This window comes from Psammomys obesus, unplaced genomic scaffold (assembly GCF_907164565.1).
Source record: "Psammomys obesus unplaced genomic scaffold, mPsaObe1.curated_primary_1811, whole genome shotgun sequence".
Classification (NCBI taxonomy): Eukaryota; Metazoa; Chordata; class Mammalia; order Rodentia; family Muridae; genus Psammomys; species Psammomys obesus.
In genome coordinates this window covers 11,118,339-11,131,819 of record NW_026585644.1, presented here as the reverse complement: position 1 = coordinate 11,131,819, position 13,481 = coordinate 11,118,339, and the positions used below count along the sequence as shown (strand labels likewise).

The following is a 13,481-nucleotide window of genomic DNA, read 5'->3' as shown; positions in this document are numbered from 1 at the left end:
TGCTCTTAGTAAATGCTCATTTAAAACCCTTATTGTTTGTTCTGTAACCGTTTGCTCATCAGAGATTGAAATATTCTACCGTGCAGGGAATCTCCTTAGGGAGGAAGGTAGACAACTCAAAACAGCTTCAGGAAGTTTCTGAAACAGACCAGATTCCCTGCCAGAGTAAACAATAGAGCTGAAAAGAAGACTCGAACCAGTGGCCTGGAGGAGGGTTAGACCAACTGAGGCTCCTGGAAAGGGCACTTTCCAACTTGTTGAGCTGAGCTCAGTCTATGCAGTGTGTCTCAGGTTCCCTGATTGTGAGTTGTCACCCATGCTGGGGTGGGCTTTGGTGATGCAGATGTCCTTGAGTCATTCCTACCGCTGAAAGTAACCCCTCACTCATGCTCCTGTACATAGCCCCAGTGGTATTTATTGCTTCACCCAGTTGGACTTTGGTGGTAGCTATGCTTTGGTCTGCTGTGCGGTAAGGAGATGGGTATGTAGGGTCTTCCCAGGAAAAGTTTTGTCACACAGCATTGTTGCTTTCACCAGAGTGGACACCCACCCATTCCAAGTTCACTTCTTTATGCAAAAGCTGACTCTTGAACAAATGAAGGAATGGATGTTCTTGAACACAAGGACACTGTCTAAGAAAAACAGCTTTCTGTTATAATGGAGATGCCTGCCCTATCATTCCAGCAGCTGTTTCAGCCCCTGTGGCTACCTACAGTCGTCCTGGAGATTATTCCCCTGGATCACTTTTTCCTGTTAGAAAAAAATTGCTCCTGTTGAAGCTGCCAATCCACAGCAAACAGGAGAATCAGGCCTCTGGTGTTACCAGTAGCCTGACTGTCCAAATTTAGTCTCTACACAGCAGGGTTGGCATCTGGGCACCCTGCTCCCTTGGTAAATGAGTGAAATTACCATCATGTTTTCCTCCAGGGTGATCCTGGCAACTGCAGGGTAAGCTCAGCCTCAGAAAGGCAAGGAGAGGCACCCTTCCCAGGAATAGCTAAGAGGCTTTGCCTGGGATTGCTGGATCTAAAAGCTCAGCTCCAAGAAGGAATCTGATTTCAAATAGGAGAGAGAGGAAATCTCAGCTGTCTCAGGCTGAATCAGCCAGTCCCTGCTCTGCACCAAAACTCCTGAGGCTTAAAAAGAAAAAATGTCTTGGCTACAAGTTTGACTCCATCTCTTAGAAGGTTAGTACCTGGTTTGGGGTGCACTTTAGTGTTTATGTTTCTCATAGCATAGGTGGCTTGGTATCGGCTTGAAAGCAAACGCTGCCAGCCTGATCTGGCCTGGGCCAGGTGGCTTCATGAGCCGCCTCTCACATGAGCAAGCCCTGCCTGTGTCAAGTACTCTCCTGCTTTCGCTGTCACTCAGGCACAGGAGCTCAACAATGTTAGAGTTTGTCCAAGATCACAGGGCACTATGTCCCCAGAGCCCTGGCCAGACCTGCCGCCTAGGATGCTTACCCTGAGGGGTGTGTTCCGGCTTGTGTCTTCCTGGTCAAAGGCCTCCACCTGGTAAATGAATCCAGGGTTTGTTCTTTCTACTACATAGAGATTTAAACCTGTTCCAAGCCAAAGGGGAATAAAAATGTCTTGTCAGATAGGGGGCTGTAACAGCAGGCCATCCAGATGCTACTGCTGAAGGGAACCAACGAGGCATGCTGTCATCATTGACAGAGAGAGTTGCAATGATGAGAGCCAGCGAAAGACAGCTTGAACCACATTGTGGAGATCTCTACAGTACACAGTACTGGCTGCATGTCTTCAGTTGGGAAGCCCCCGAGTGCTGCCAGCACAAGCCTTTCACATTCAGACACATCTTCTTATGTTAAAGTGACCCTGTGAAACACACGGGGTCCCAGCAGAAGGGCATGTCTGTAATCAGTGGCCACACAGAGGGGCAGGGAAGAGTTGGAGGAATCTGAGGAGCTCCCAGAAGCTCAAGGAAGGGACCAAAACCCAATTCCAGTCTCCTACAGTGTTCCTGTTGATAAGGGCAGCAAGGACCCTTACTGTCTGAAAAGAGGCCAAGGTCTTGAAAGGAACATTTCTTGTGGGTGCCATGCTGAACAGGCCACCCATTTCTTTCTTTGTCCTCATAACAGTCCCGTAAAAAAGACCACGTTTTAATTATTTTGATAGTGTAATTAGGATTTTACAATGGAGGAGGAACTCTGTCAGAAAGGCTACAGAGTTCTCTCATCTGTTAAGTAATAGGGTTGGAATTCAGATCCAGCCTGACGGTGCAGAGCTAACCTTGAACTTGGATGTGCTAGCCGCTAAAATAGGAACGACACTAGAGATGGTTGGGGTGGGGGTAGGAGTTTGGTTTGAGAGGCTTGCTAAGTTTGGGAGGCCTTAGATGTCCAGGAGACATTGGATAAAACGGATGGCTGAGTGGTGAGTTCAAGGAGAGCTCCGGAGGAACAATGGACTTGAGATTGTCGTTGTACAGAGAGTGTGCACAGCTAGGCGCTTGGCAAAATCCGATGGGAAGTGTCCCCAGGTCCCATCTTTGTTCTCTGTATTGTTTTAAGTGTATTAACTGTTACTGTCTCTCTCTCTCTCTCTCTCTCTCTCTCTCTCTCTCTCTCTCTCTCTGTGTATACACATCCCCACATGTGTGCATGGTGTGTGGGTGTGTACATGCCATAGCATGCTCGTGAAGATCAGAGAACAGCTGTCTCCTTCCGATTTTGTGTAGGTGCCAGGTACGGAACTGGGGTTGCCAGGCTCACACAGTGAGAGGTCTTCCCTGCTGAGCCATTCCTCACTCTTGTTTATATTTTTGGGGAATGTAGGGGGATTGGACCCACGGCCTTGTGCATGTGATACAACCATTCCACCACCAAGCTATACCCCTAGTTTTCCATTTCCTCATATTGTCCCGGATGTCTCCCAGGCAGGTCCAGGGCACGTAATGCCCACAGAGTCCATGAGGGAGAACAGGACAGCTGGTCTGCGGATGCAGAATATGGTGATAATCCTACAGTGGGCTGAGCCCAGGTTCCTCTGAAATGCTCCATTTCGAGGTCCCTGCATTCAGCATGCTTCCCAAGCCCGAGAGGGACAGAGAGAAGCACAGATGCGAGGCTCTAAAGGCTGCTGGGTGGCACGACTGGGCATGCTGAGAGAAAGACGCTTCATTTTTCCCTGCTCGTTAAGCAGCTGCCTTTTCCGAGGAAGCAGCTGCTTTTTCGTTTACTTTGTGTGCGGCTCTGTCCCGCAGGGTCCTCCCTGATGCTGGGGTTTGTCTCACCTTGCGCTAAGTTGCCTTGAAACTGAGGCGGTTCGTTCACATCTGTCACCTGAACCGTCAGGACCTGCAAGTCTGTGACGCCAACATCATCCTTAACATAAATCTGCAAATCAAATGATTTTGGTCCTGTTTCAAAATCCAGTTGTTCCTTCCCAGTGGTGACAACCTGAAACAAACGCAAGACTCTCAGCATCCGCGTAAAAGGCTTGCTTTGCAGGCAAGCTTTTCACAGGGCCCTTAGGAGTCCCGAGCACAATTCCTACAGGCTCAGGGACTTGGCTCTGGTTTAGTTATCCCTGAAAATGTTTGTGTTGAAATGGAATGACCAGTGTTACAGTACTGCCTGGTGTGAGCTGACCAGTAAGCGAGGTTGGTGGATGGCGAGTGTGCCGTTCTCCTGAGTGAATCAACACTTTATCTCCAAGAGTAGGCTGTGAGGAACCCAGGCCACCTTCCCAGGCCTTCCTTGTTTGCCCATCTTTTCCTTGCCCCCTCACCATGCTGCTGTTTTGGCCATTGCCCTTCTGCAGCTAGAAGGCCCTGGCCAGATTCCAGCACCTTGACATTGGAGTTCCCAGAAACAGGAAGAATCACTTTATTTTCTTCATTAATTACCCAGTTTCTGGCATGTTGTTATAGTATAGAAGTCCTCTCTTTGTTCTTTCTCTCTGCTCTTCATGTCTCCCTCTATTTTTTCTTCATTAATGGGGCTTGCACCCAGAGCCTCACACATATTGGTTAAAGTGCTTTACCATTGCACTATAACCCTAGCGGAAGGGCTGGAGTCCTTCTAGAGCCTCGGCTGCTTCTACATCAGGGGCCGGGACCCTCAGCATCATGTGGTAAAAACCCTTGGCTCTGGTCCTCTTACTCTGCTGAACTTCTGTGTGACCTCAGAGGAGTTCCTATCCCTTCTCCTTTTGTTCCCACGTGATTATAGCTCAGGAAGCCATCCCTGGTCTCCATGATCAGCTGACACTTTACAGCAGAGGTGAGGGTCGGGAGGGAGAACAGATTGCTGTAAGCTGTCTGTTTAGAGAGGGCTGCATGGAGGAGGTGGTGAGTATCCGATTTGACCGTTCGAGATCTAGGCCGGTCACAAGGAGAGATGATAGCCGCAGGTGAACGCGTGCAGTGGAGGGAGACAGGATGGGTGAGGGTGGACAGGGGAACAAGGTGGTCTGCTGTCTGCAGAGAGCCTGTCTTTGTCTAAGCCTCGTCCGTCTGGCCGCTTATCCAGAGCTGGGCTCTCTATTTTGTCTGTGGGAGCTAAGGCATCATAGCATATCATAAGCAGAGGCCCTGAGCCAGACTGACTGACTTCAAAGATCAGTTTCCCGTTAGGGAGCTATCCGGTGCCTCAGTTTCCCCATCTGTAACACGAGGATAAAAATGAATGAGCTGACTCAGGGTGTTGCTCAGGCATTAAGCACTCTCTGCAAGGGTGGATTTCAACCTGGGAGCGGAAACTGCGTGGGGAACACACATCTACCTGAGCAGGCTCCTGTAGCGACAGTTCAGGCCCTCCTCATTTATACACCAGCTTCCTGCTCAGGCTCTAGTGCTCTCCTCATCCCTGGTTACACTGACTCTTCCACATCACCCTTGGGAACTAGCAGGGACTCTCTGCAGGAAGCAAGTAGAATTCTCACAAGTGTCCACATTTCCCATCTTAAAACCAAAGGAATCGTGCTGCTACCAGCACGAGGGAAAAACTGCCTGTTCTCACCAGTGTTTATCCAGTGTTCTGGGTCTGCCTCCTGCCAAGTCTTTTTTATTATTTTATTTGTCACAACAACTGTAGGTTGGTGTGTCTCTCCATGTTATATAGGAAGCCTAAGTCAGGGAAGAGAGGGGAAGGGAAGGGAAGGGAAAGAGCTCTCCCGAGGTACCAGATAAGAGTGAGGAACTTCAATTTGGCTGCAGGCAATCTGGCTGTAGAATTCTGGGGTAAACAGTAAGTTGGGCTTTATGTATGTTGACTTCAATATCATCCTGAACAAAGCTGAGCAAATGTTGAGGCCCGCAGTGCTCAGGACAGTTAACGGGAAAAGAGGAGTCAGACTAAGCCATGGGAGGATGAAAGAGGATGGCACTGACCTTCACAGGACCTTGGACAGTTCCTCAGCTGTTGCTCGGGGCCCCACCTGCTGTCCTTCCCCTGCCTGGGTAATTAGGCTTTTTCCTTAGAGACACTAGTCCAGCAGAAAACCCCTGGCCATGACTAGCCTTATAGGGTTGAGGAGGGCCTCTGGAGGAAGTGGGATCTACTTGTGAACTAATAGCTTGATAAAGATGTTTAAAATAAAATAATGAGAACTCTAGAGTTAGCTGCCTTGGTTCCAGTCACAGCTCAGCTGCATGTTAGCCAGGCAAGCTAGGGAAAAAACTCTGCAGTCTCTCTGTGCTGTGCTTCATTTCCCTCATCTGTGGCTAGAAGGCAATGTCGAAATGACAACCATTGTACCTGGAGGATTTCAAGAGCAGGAGTGTGAGAATCCTTTTCAGTGGTGTCCAGCACATAGGATACACTCTGTAAGTGTGAGCAATTGGCAGGCCTAAGGGGAACAGACTGGCAGCAGCTGCTAAAACTAGGCCAGATGTCAAGAAGAGATAGGCCGGGCAGCATGTGGGTCCCAGGAATGTCCATGGGTTGATGAGGTGAAGACTGGCTGAACCCCTCCTTGAGTGGAGAGAACTATGGCCTCTGGCCTCTAGCCTCAGGGCATGGCTTCTCCAAGGCAGCTGGAGAGCCCTCATCTTCCTACTTTTTGAATCTTCCCTCATGATGTAGAGAGTCCACTAGATTTAAGAATACAAGTATAAGCCGGGGCCAGTGGCAATGCCTGTCATCCCAGCACTCTGGGGGACAGAGGAGGGTGGATCTCTGTGAGTTCAAGGCCAGCCTGGTCTACAAAGTGAGTCCAGGATAGCCAAGGCTACACAGAGAAACCCTGACTCAGAAAAAACAAAACAAAACAATACCAGTGTGGACCTCACGAAAGCTACCAAGTCTAGACCAGGCTGAGCCCACTGTGTCCCACAAGGACCCCAGGGACTCATGGCAGAGCTGGTTCTACTTTTGGGAGGCGGCAGACATGTTAAGTAAGGGGATTGAAGAGGAGAATACTGAAGGCCGGCAAGTCTGGACCCTCGATCCTAAAGATGTCTTCAGGTTGACTCTCCCTCTGGGAAAGTGACGCTTTGGCAAAGGCTCAAATGACAAGGTAGACAGTTGAGCAACTGTGACATGACAGGTGAATGTGAATTTTCGGGTCTGCATCTGAGAGGGAATGTGCATGTTGAGGATCTAGACGCTGAGATTTTGCTTGCAGATGTGGGTGCATCTTTCATATTAAATATGGTTGCTCTTTCAGACTGCCCCCCCCAATCACCGAGCCACAGCAGAGTGACTCCCTAGATTCAAGATCACCAGGACCTGGGTTGTCGGATTCATCCTCTCCCTTCCAAAGAACAGGGTCAGCCAGTGCAAACACACACCCAGAATCCTGGGTGGTGAATGTTCAAGGGGACGGTGGAGGTAGAGGGGGAAAGCCCAAAGGTGGCAGGGGCATTTAGCATGGGGGGGAGGGGGTCCTGGGATTCCTTGGCAGAGTGGAATTTAAAGCAGTGACAGAGGGATGGATTTCTGTAACCCCGTGCACATCTTCTTTGGAGACATGGGGGCATAAGGGAGAGACCGCTTACCTCAAAGTTGGTTGCTGATAGTCGGTTTACCCTGAAGGCTTCCGTGAAGGGTCTTGGATTGATTACCATGGGAAATCCAGGGATCACGGGTGACAATGACACTGATAAATTCACGGAAAACTCATGCACCAAAGTGGCAGGTGGAGCGTTCTCTGCCACGTTGCTAGTGGCTGGCAGGTGGACCAGGTGCAGTGCCTCTCCTCCTGTAGATTTAAACAGTCCAGGTGACATGAACACAAGGCCCTTGGCTGGAAACAGACTTTGCTGCTTGGTCTGTGACTTCATTTCATGGCAACAAAGGGGACTGGTCAGTCACCAAGACTGAATGCTTTCACTATGCCCTTGGAAGTGAAACGTGGAGTCCTCTGGGAGCCAAAGAAACAACCAGCCGTGAAATGTGCTGCTGCTGGGGAACAAAGACCCTGCTTCTCGCCGGCTCCCTGCTGCCCTCCTCCCTCCCAGCCTTGTTAAGAGCCAGGGAAAGAACCGCTCAAAGACCTTGGCGTGCTAACAACATCCTCTCCCTTGCAGGGGGCCCAGAAGATTCTGGAAGTTTATTTTCCTCCCTGAGGCGGTGTTGGATTCGTCTCAGTGAGGTCATCTGAGAATTGAGTGTGCACAACCAGAGAATTCCAGAATCATGGTGGATTTTCCCTCAGTCATTAGCAATGCCGAGGACAGTGAATGGGCTGTCGTTGGAAGCTGTTTTAGGGACATCCTGTAGGGGATCAGGCAGTACTTCTTGTGTGGTTTGTCCTCATTTCACAAAGGAGAAAATGAGAGAGTCAGGAGGGCACATGGATTTCCTTGGGCTTCCCTGGAGATAAGGAATTGTAACCATTTAAGGGAGCATGTGCCTCTCCAGGGAATACTGGGGCCATTCCAAGGTCCCTATGGCACTGTGCCAGATTTGGCCATTGCAGAGGCCATATTCTCTCATGTTTTTATAATCTTGCTAAACTACAGTGGGCTCGGGCTGAATAGGGTCCTCCAAAGATTCATGTTCTTCAGGAGTCCCGATTATACCCTCTATAACAGCGCCTTTATAGGTGTGTATAGTGAACTAGGTTAGCCATTAGTCCAGCGACCTGTGTCCCTATAAGCATTCAAGACATAGATAAAACAAAGTAGAGTAAGGAATAGAAGAGGAAGAGATTGGAAAGAGATCATCCTGGCCATCAATAAGTGGCCATCCACAGCAGCAAAAATATAAGCACTGAGTCGGACCAGAAGCTGGAGGTAGTGACATAGGCCTATAATCTGAGGAGGCTGAGGCAGGAGGATGAGAAGCCCAAGATACATGTATGTACAGAGTGCGTTCAAGTCAACCTGGGCAATTTGATGAGACCCTGTCTCAAAAATAAAAAGAAGACTGAGGATGGATCTCAGTAGCTGAGTACTCTCCTACCACACACATGGCCCTGGGCTCAGACCCCAGTACCGCACTCTTCCGAACACACAAAGAATTCTGCTACAATAGAAGCCTGGCAAGAGTGTGAGTAGGGGACTCGTGATAAGCTTCCCTGGGGTTTCCACAGCCTCGCCCCTCACTGGGGGATTGCTGGGGCTTCCAACCTTAGCACATATCCTTTGAGCACTGCAGAGGCTAGAGAAGATGTGGTCCCCAAATACTGCCCCAGGTTTTGCCTGGGTGGACACTTTGATTTTGCTGCACCGATCCGATCTTCGAGAAGACCTGAGCGTGAAGTAAATTGCATGGGAGAAATAGTGCTCCTACTGAGGCAGCTGACTCCAAGATCAACACCCTCACTCCTTCTTAAAGGTCATCCTTCAAGTGACAGCAGGGGAGATGTTTTGGAAGAGGTAAATAGACCCAGTGACCTCAAGTAGTCACTGCAGAATCTCTGTGTGCCATTCTCCAGATGCCCCGCCAACAAAGAGGCAGTGACAGTGACTGCAATTGCAATAAGCAAGTGGCTAGGGTCTGTGTGCTAATGTGGTGAGAGGCAATACTCAGAGCATTAACCCTTTCATTCCACAGGTAAGATTGAGGGGTTTCCCAAGGCACCCAGCTGAAAGTAATGGACCCAAAGGTGACCAGACAAATTGTAGCAGAGAGGTCAGAGGCTCAAAGCCAACTCTCCTTCCTAAGACACTTCATTTCCATCTTAAGGCTGGTCTTCTAGAAGGTTCTTTTTGGAGTCTGACGAGCAGTCAGGAGGTTTTCATGGAATTTGACTTACACGTGTGTCTTAATTAAGACTCAAATTAGAATTGCTGACATCTAACACGTGGAAAAAAGAAAAGGCACGTGCGGATAGATTAGAAATCACAGAGCTGGCTGTGCTATCTTGATGCATGAAATACTTGTTTCCCCTGAATCACAGCCTTCCTAGGAATAGGCCTGTGGGGCCTCATCCTGAGAGCTGGTGTTGGGACACTTGAGGTCTCCCTAGATTCAGTAACTGGCAGAAAGCTGACCACCCCGGGCCCCAACACTAAGTTGTAACGCACTGCCCGCTTCTCTATATGACAGCCCTGCTGTTGAGACACAAAACAACCCTCACCTGAGACTGTCTCAGTAAAAATTCCTCCAGGAGCCAGTGAGATACATCAGTGGGAGAAGATGCTTGCCATGCAGGCCCCGTGAACCTGAGCTCCATCCCTGGACCACATATAGAGGTGGAAGGAGAGAACATGTGGCAGTCAGAGGACAACCTTGTGGAGTTAGTTCTCTGAAGTCCATGTGCATGCCTCCCGTCATATACACACGAGGAAAGAATAAAGAGTGGTCCTTCACTTTCGCCTTTATCAAGGAGTGTGGGGGAAGCCGCCGCTTTGAGGTAGAGATTTGAAATAGGAACACTTCAGCATCGCTGTGCCTGATCATGTGACTGGGCTGAACCCTGACCTGTGGGACTCCAGGGTCAATTCTCCTGCGGCACTGCAGCCGCCCAGATGGCTGCTAATCAGGGTTCTGTTGCTAAGGAACACCCACAGGAGCCTAATGACAAAATCTGCAAATCTACTGTTTGTTCCAGGAGGAAAAAAAATACTGTAGAGTAAAAACATTAAGGAAACTCAGCACAGCTGAAGGCTACCTCTTAACAAGAGGTCCAGAGGGCCAGGGCCAGGGCCAGGTAGGTTCCTGTTGTCACTTTTTCTCCAAGGGCTCTGGCATGATGCACTCTCTTGGATTAAGAACCACTGATGCATGCACAAATACTGTCTTGGACCATTTTGTGGTGCAATAATAGAATACCACCAACTGGGCAATTTATAGACAGTATGATTTTCTTTGGCTTATATTGCACATGCTGGGAATTGCTGATTGAGGGTTGTTTGTATGTGGTGAGGGCCTTCTGGGTGCTCCAAAATATGACCTCTAAGAATGAGAAAAGGCCTAATTTGCTGTTTGTTTGAGATGGGATCTCACTTTGCAGTGCAGGCTGTCCTGGAACTCACCTGAAATTCATGGAAATTCTCCAACAGGACACAGAAGAAAAGAAGTAGACCTCAGCATTGATTCTGACCATCATATTAGCTGGTAGGTAGCGAGAAAGGATGAGTTTGTCTGGGAGCCTCACTCTGCTGTTGCCCTGAGAAGAGCTGGTTTCTTTTAGACTTTTCCTAATTCCATAGAGGAGAGGGAAGGGGGAGGGGACAGGTGCAAGTGGAGAGGAGAACTGCTGAGGCCTTCTGCAATCTCTGTGGAGGTCATGTGTACCACAGAAAGGCTTTCTGGAAATTGACTCTCCTCCTGAATTTTCAAACCATGAGGGTGAGAGTTAAGATGCATTCTCACGGGCTGGAGAGATGGCCCAGCAGGTGGTACTTGCTGTGCAAGCCTGATGACCTGGGTTCGAGGACCACATGAAGGAGGAAGGAGAGAAGGACTCCACCAAGTGGTCCCCTGTGGCTTGCGACATGCTTTATCTCCATGGGGCAGCACAAAATCTAGCTCCCTGGAGGCTTTCTATTCCATACACCCCAGGTTTAAATACTCAGGGGTCCTCTGCCCAGTCCTTCCCTTTCTGGCTCGTGAAGAGCATGTGGCTCTTTGGTGCATATGGTGGGCAAAGACTTTGGTCTCAACTCTTTCCCATGAATATACTCAAGAGTTTGCCTCATTAGTGTTCTCTGGGGATTTCCTTTGTAAGTCATTGTCAAGGTGACACATGATCGCTTCCCCAAACAGAAACTTTCATCTTTTTTCTCATCTTGGTAGGAGATGGGGAGGACAGAAGCTGAGTCAAATACAGATATGAAGTAGGTACACTGTTTGAAGCTCTGCATTTGGTGAATGTTCATGAGTAAATGTGAAGGACATAGACAGACGTGCACCAGACCCTAGAAAAGATGGCAATCAACACAACCAAATTTATACTGGATGCCATGATGATAGTGAGGACCCACAGAGCACTAAGAGATGTATAATCCTGACATTGTTGGCTTGACATTGTAGTTGAAGAGACAGGATAGATACATTAGAAGTGAGTTACAAGGCTTATGCTAGCTGGTTGAGCATTTGGGCATTGTTCTGAGTTGTTGGCACAGAAAACCCATATAGGCAAAGACCATTCCAAGGTGCAGTGGGAAGAAGGTTCATGATGACCCAGAACAAGTGGGAAGGATCTGAGGGATGGTGTGCCTGATATGGGCCTTGAAGAAACTTAAGTCCTGAGGAAAGGAAAGAGGAGGCTGTTTTGCTTACGTTGTGGCTGTTGGCCATACTTGCTGAAGGCAGGTGTGTGATGTCTGCCCTCCCACCCAGAATCCCCCAGACCTCGGCAGCTCTAGAGAGGTCATTACTAATCAAGTTCTCAGACTCACAAGAGATGAGAGAAGTCACAGGAGCCAATCAAAAGGCGAGGACTTTTGACCATGCAGGGAAATGTGTGATTAAGTGTGTAGTCTGTTAGGCCAGGAGGGAGTGTGATGCACTTTTCTATAGGAAATCCCAAGTGCCCCAGTACTTGACACCTTGTGCAATTTGTTCCCTCCACACCTAATGACAACACTCCCGGGGGGTAATGTTTGCACGAAAGACACTGACTGCATCTGTCTAACCTCATTCTTCCCCTAGTGACAGTAAATGTCACCCCTTAACTCAAAAGCTCATATTTTGGGAGAACCTTCAAATGTTTGCCTCAGGTAAGAGCCTGGACCGTTCATGCCCCCCCCCCCAAACTCTGTAGAGTTTCTGCTTTCCACAGGCTAAAGGCTCAGGTGAAGGAGTGCTCAAAACGAGGAAGCCCGGTTGTTATTTTTTTTTTATTTGTAGATCAAAAAAGAAAATCAAATGTTCATTTTTTTATGGATCTTGAAAAAGCATTTTAATTTAAAAATCCATTTTGGTTTAGAACTAATCATCCAGGTAAGGCCTGGATGTAGAAAATATTTCTACCTTTACACCACAAGCTAGCATCATCCCCTGGAGCACAGAAACAGGAATATACATTTTTATCATTAGTTAAAAGCACTCAGGAAGGACACTTTCACTTGAGGGAAAGAAAGAAAGATTTGAGCAAATATCTAGAACTATGATTAGGGGACTTAGTGGCGTATGCCAGCACCACTGGCTTTTATCAAGCTTTTACAATGTCCCAAGCCCTTCTCTAAGTACTTCACCATATAACCTATCAAAGAGGGAAGTTACCCCTAAATTAACCTGCAAATTAACAGGAGTGAATATAGTATGCATATGTTACCTAGTCAAAATATAAAACTTCATTTTAAAAAGCTTGATTTCAATAATCCAAACTAAAGGTATTCTTTAAAAATTGTAGAAGATACTTGAAGCTCTTGAAAGGAGGAGAGAAAGAATGGGAAGTGTCAGATGGGCCTTTTATCAGAAGGACTGGCCTTTGCTGCTTAGGGAGGCAATTGCCCTCCATATCTGTTTCCCTGAAGAATGACTTGTCAAGTTCAGTGCCTCAGAGAAGGACAAGTTGTTGCAAAGACTGACTTGATCTCCACACACAGCTAGGCTCTAAGAAGCGCTTTCCCAGCCTTAGTTCTTCTTCAGAACACAGGCCATTCACAGCAGAGGGAGGTCTGCACAAGCCTAGGCCCTCCTGTGGCCCTCGATTCACATCTGCTCCAGGACCCCTGACCCCAGAGTGCAGCCTCCCCAGGGCAGCTGCCCCACGCTCAGCACTGCAGAGAAGCCCTCACAGGGCCATGTTTTTTCTGGGGTGAGGGGCATTCTTATGATGTGGTACCCTGCAAAGCAAGCAGGCCAAGCAAGGCTTTGCAGTGCACCGAGCTCCTACCTGAGGTGATCCCTAGGAGAGTGAGGACAATGACTGGCCCCCTCATACCGGATGGCTGCCTGTGCATACGGCTTTCCAGCATCTTCGCCCAGTGTTCTAGCCCACATTTATTCTAGATACCACAATCCTCCTTCCCCTTCTGACTCTGTTGCCAGGCGTGAAAACAAACAGATGGTAGCTAAGGGAGACTCTAAACAATGTGTGGTCTGTTAGCTCCTTGATGACCTACTTGTGTGATATCCTGCTACCCAACAGGCTCACTAGCCCATCCTAGCTAAC

The 13,481-nt window shown here is 48.5% G+C and overlaps 1 protein-coding gene across 1 annotated transcript in view; it reads right to left on the bottom strand.

Annotated features, from left to right (window-relative positions):
• Nucleotides 1-13,260, bottom strand: part of Cdhr3 (cadherin related family member 3) — a 54,671-nt gene extending 41,411 nt beyond the window's left edge. The window contains exons 1-4 of the mRNA XM_055622767.1: nt 13,203-13,260; nt 6,967-7,169; nt 3,259-3,424; nt 1,464-1,561 (exon numbers count right to left, since the gene is read on the bottom strand). Of these exons, the coding sequence (XP_055478742.1) occupies nt 1,464-1,561; nt 3,259-3,424; nt 6,967-7,169; nt 13,203-13,248 (513 nt within the window). The 5' untranslated portion in view covers nt 13,249-13,260. The remainder of the gene's footprint in view (nt 1-1,463; nt 1,562-3,258; nt 3,425-6,966; nt 7,170-13,202) is intronic.
• Nucleotides 13,261-13,481: the final 221 nt, after the last annotated feature.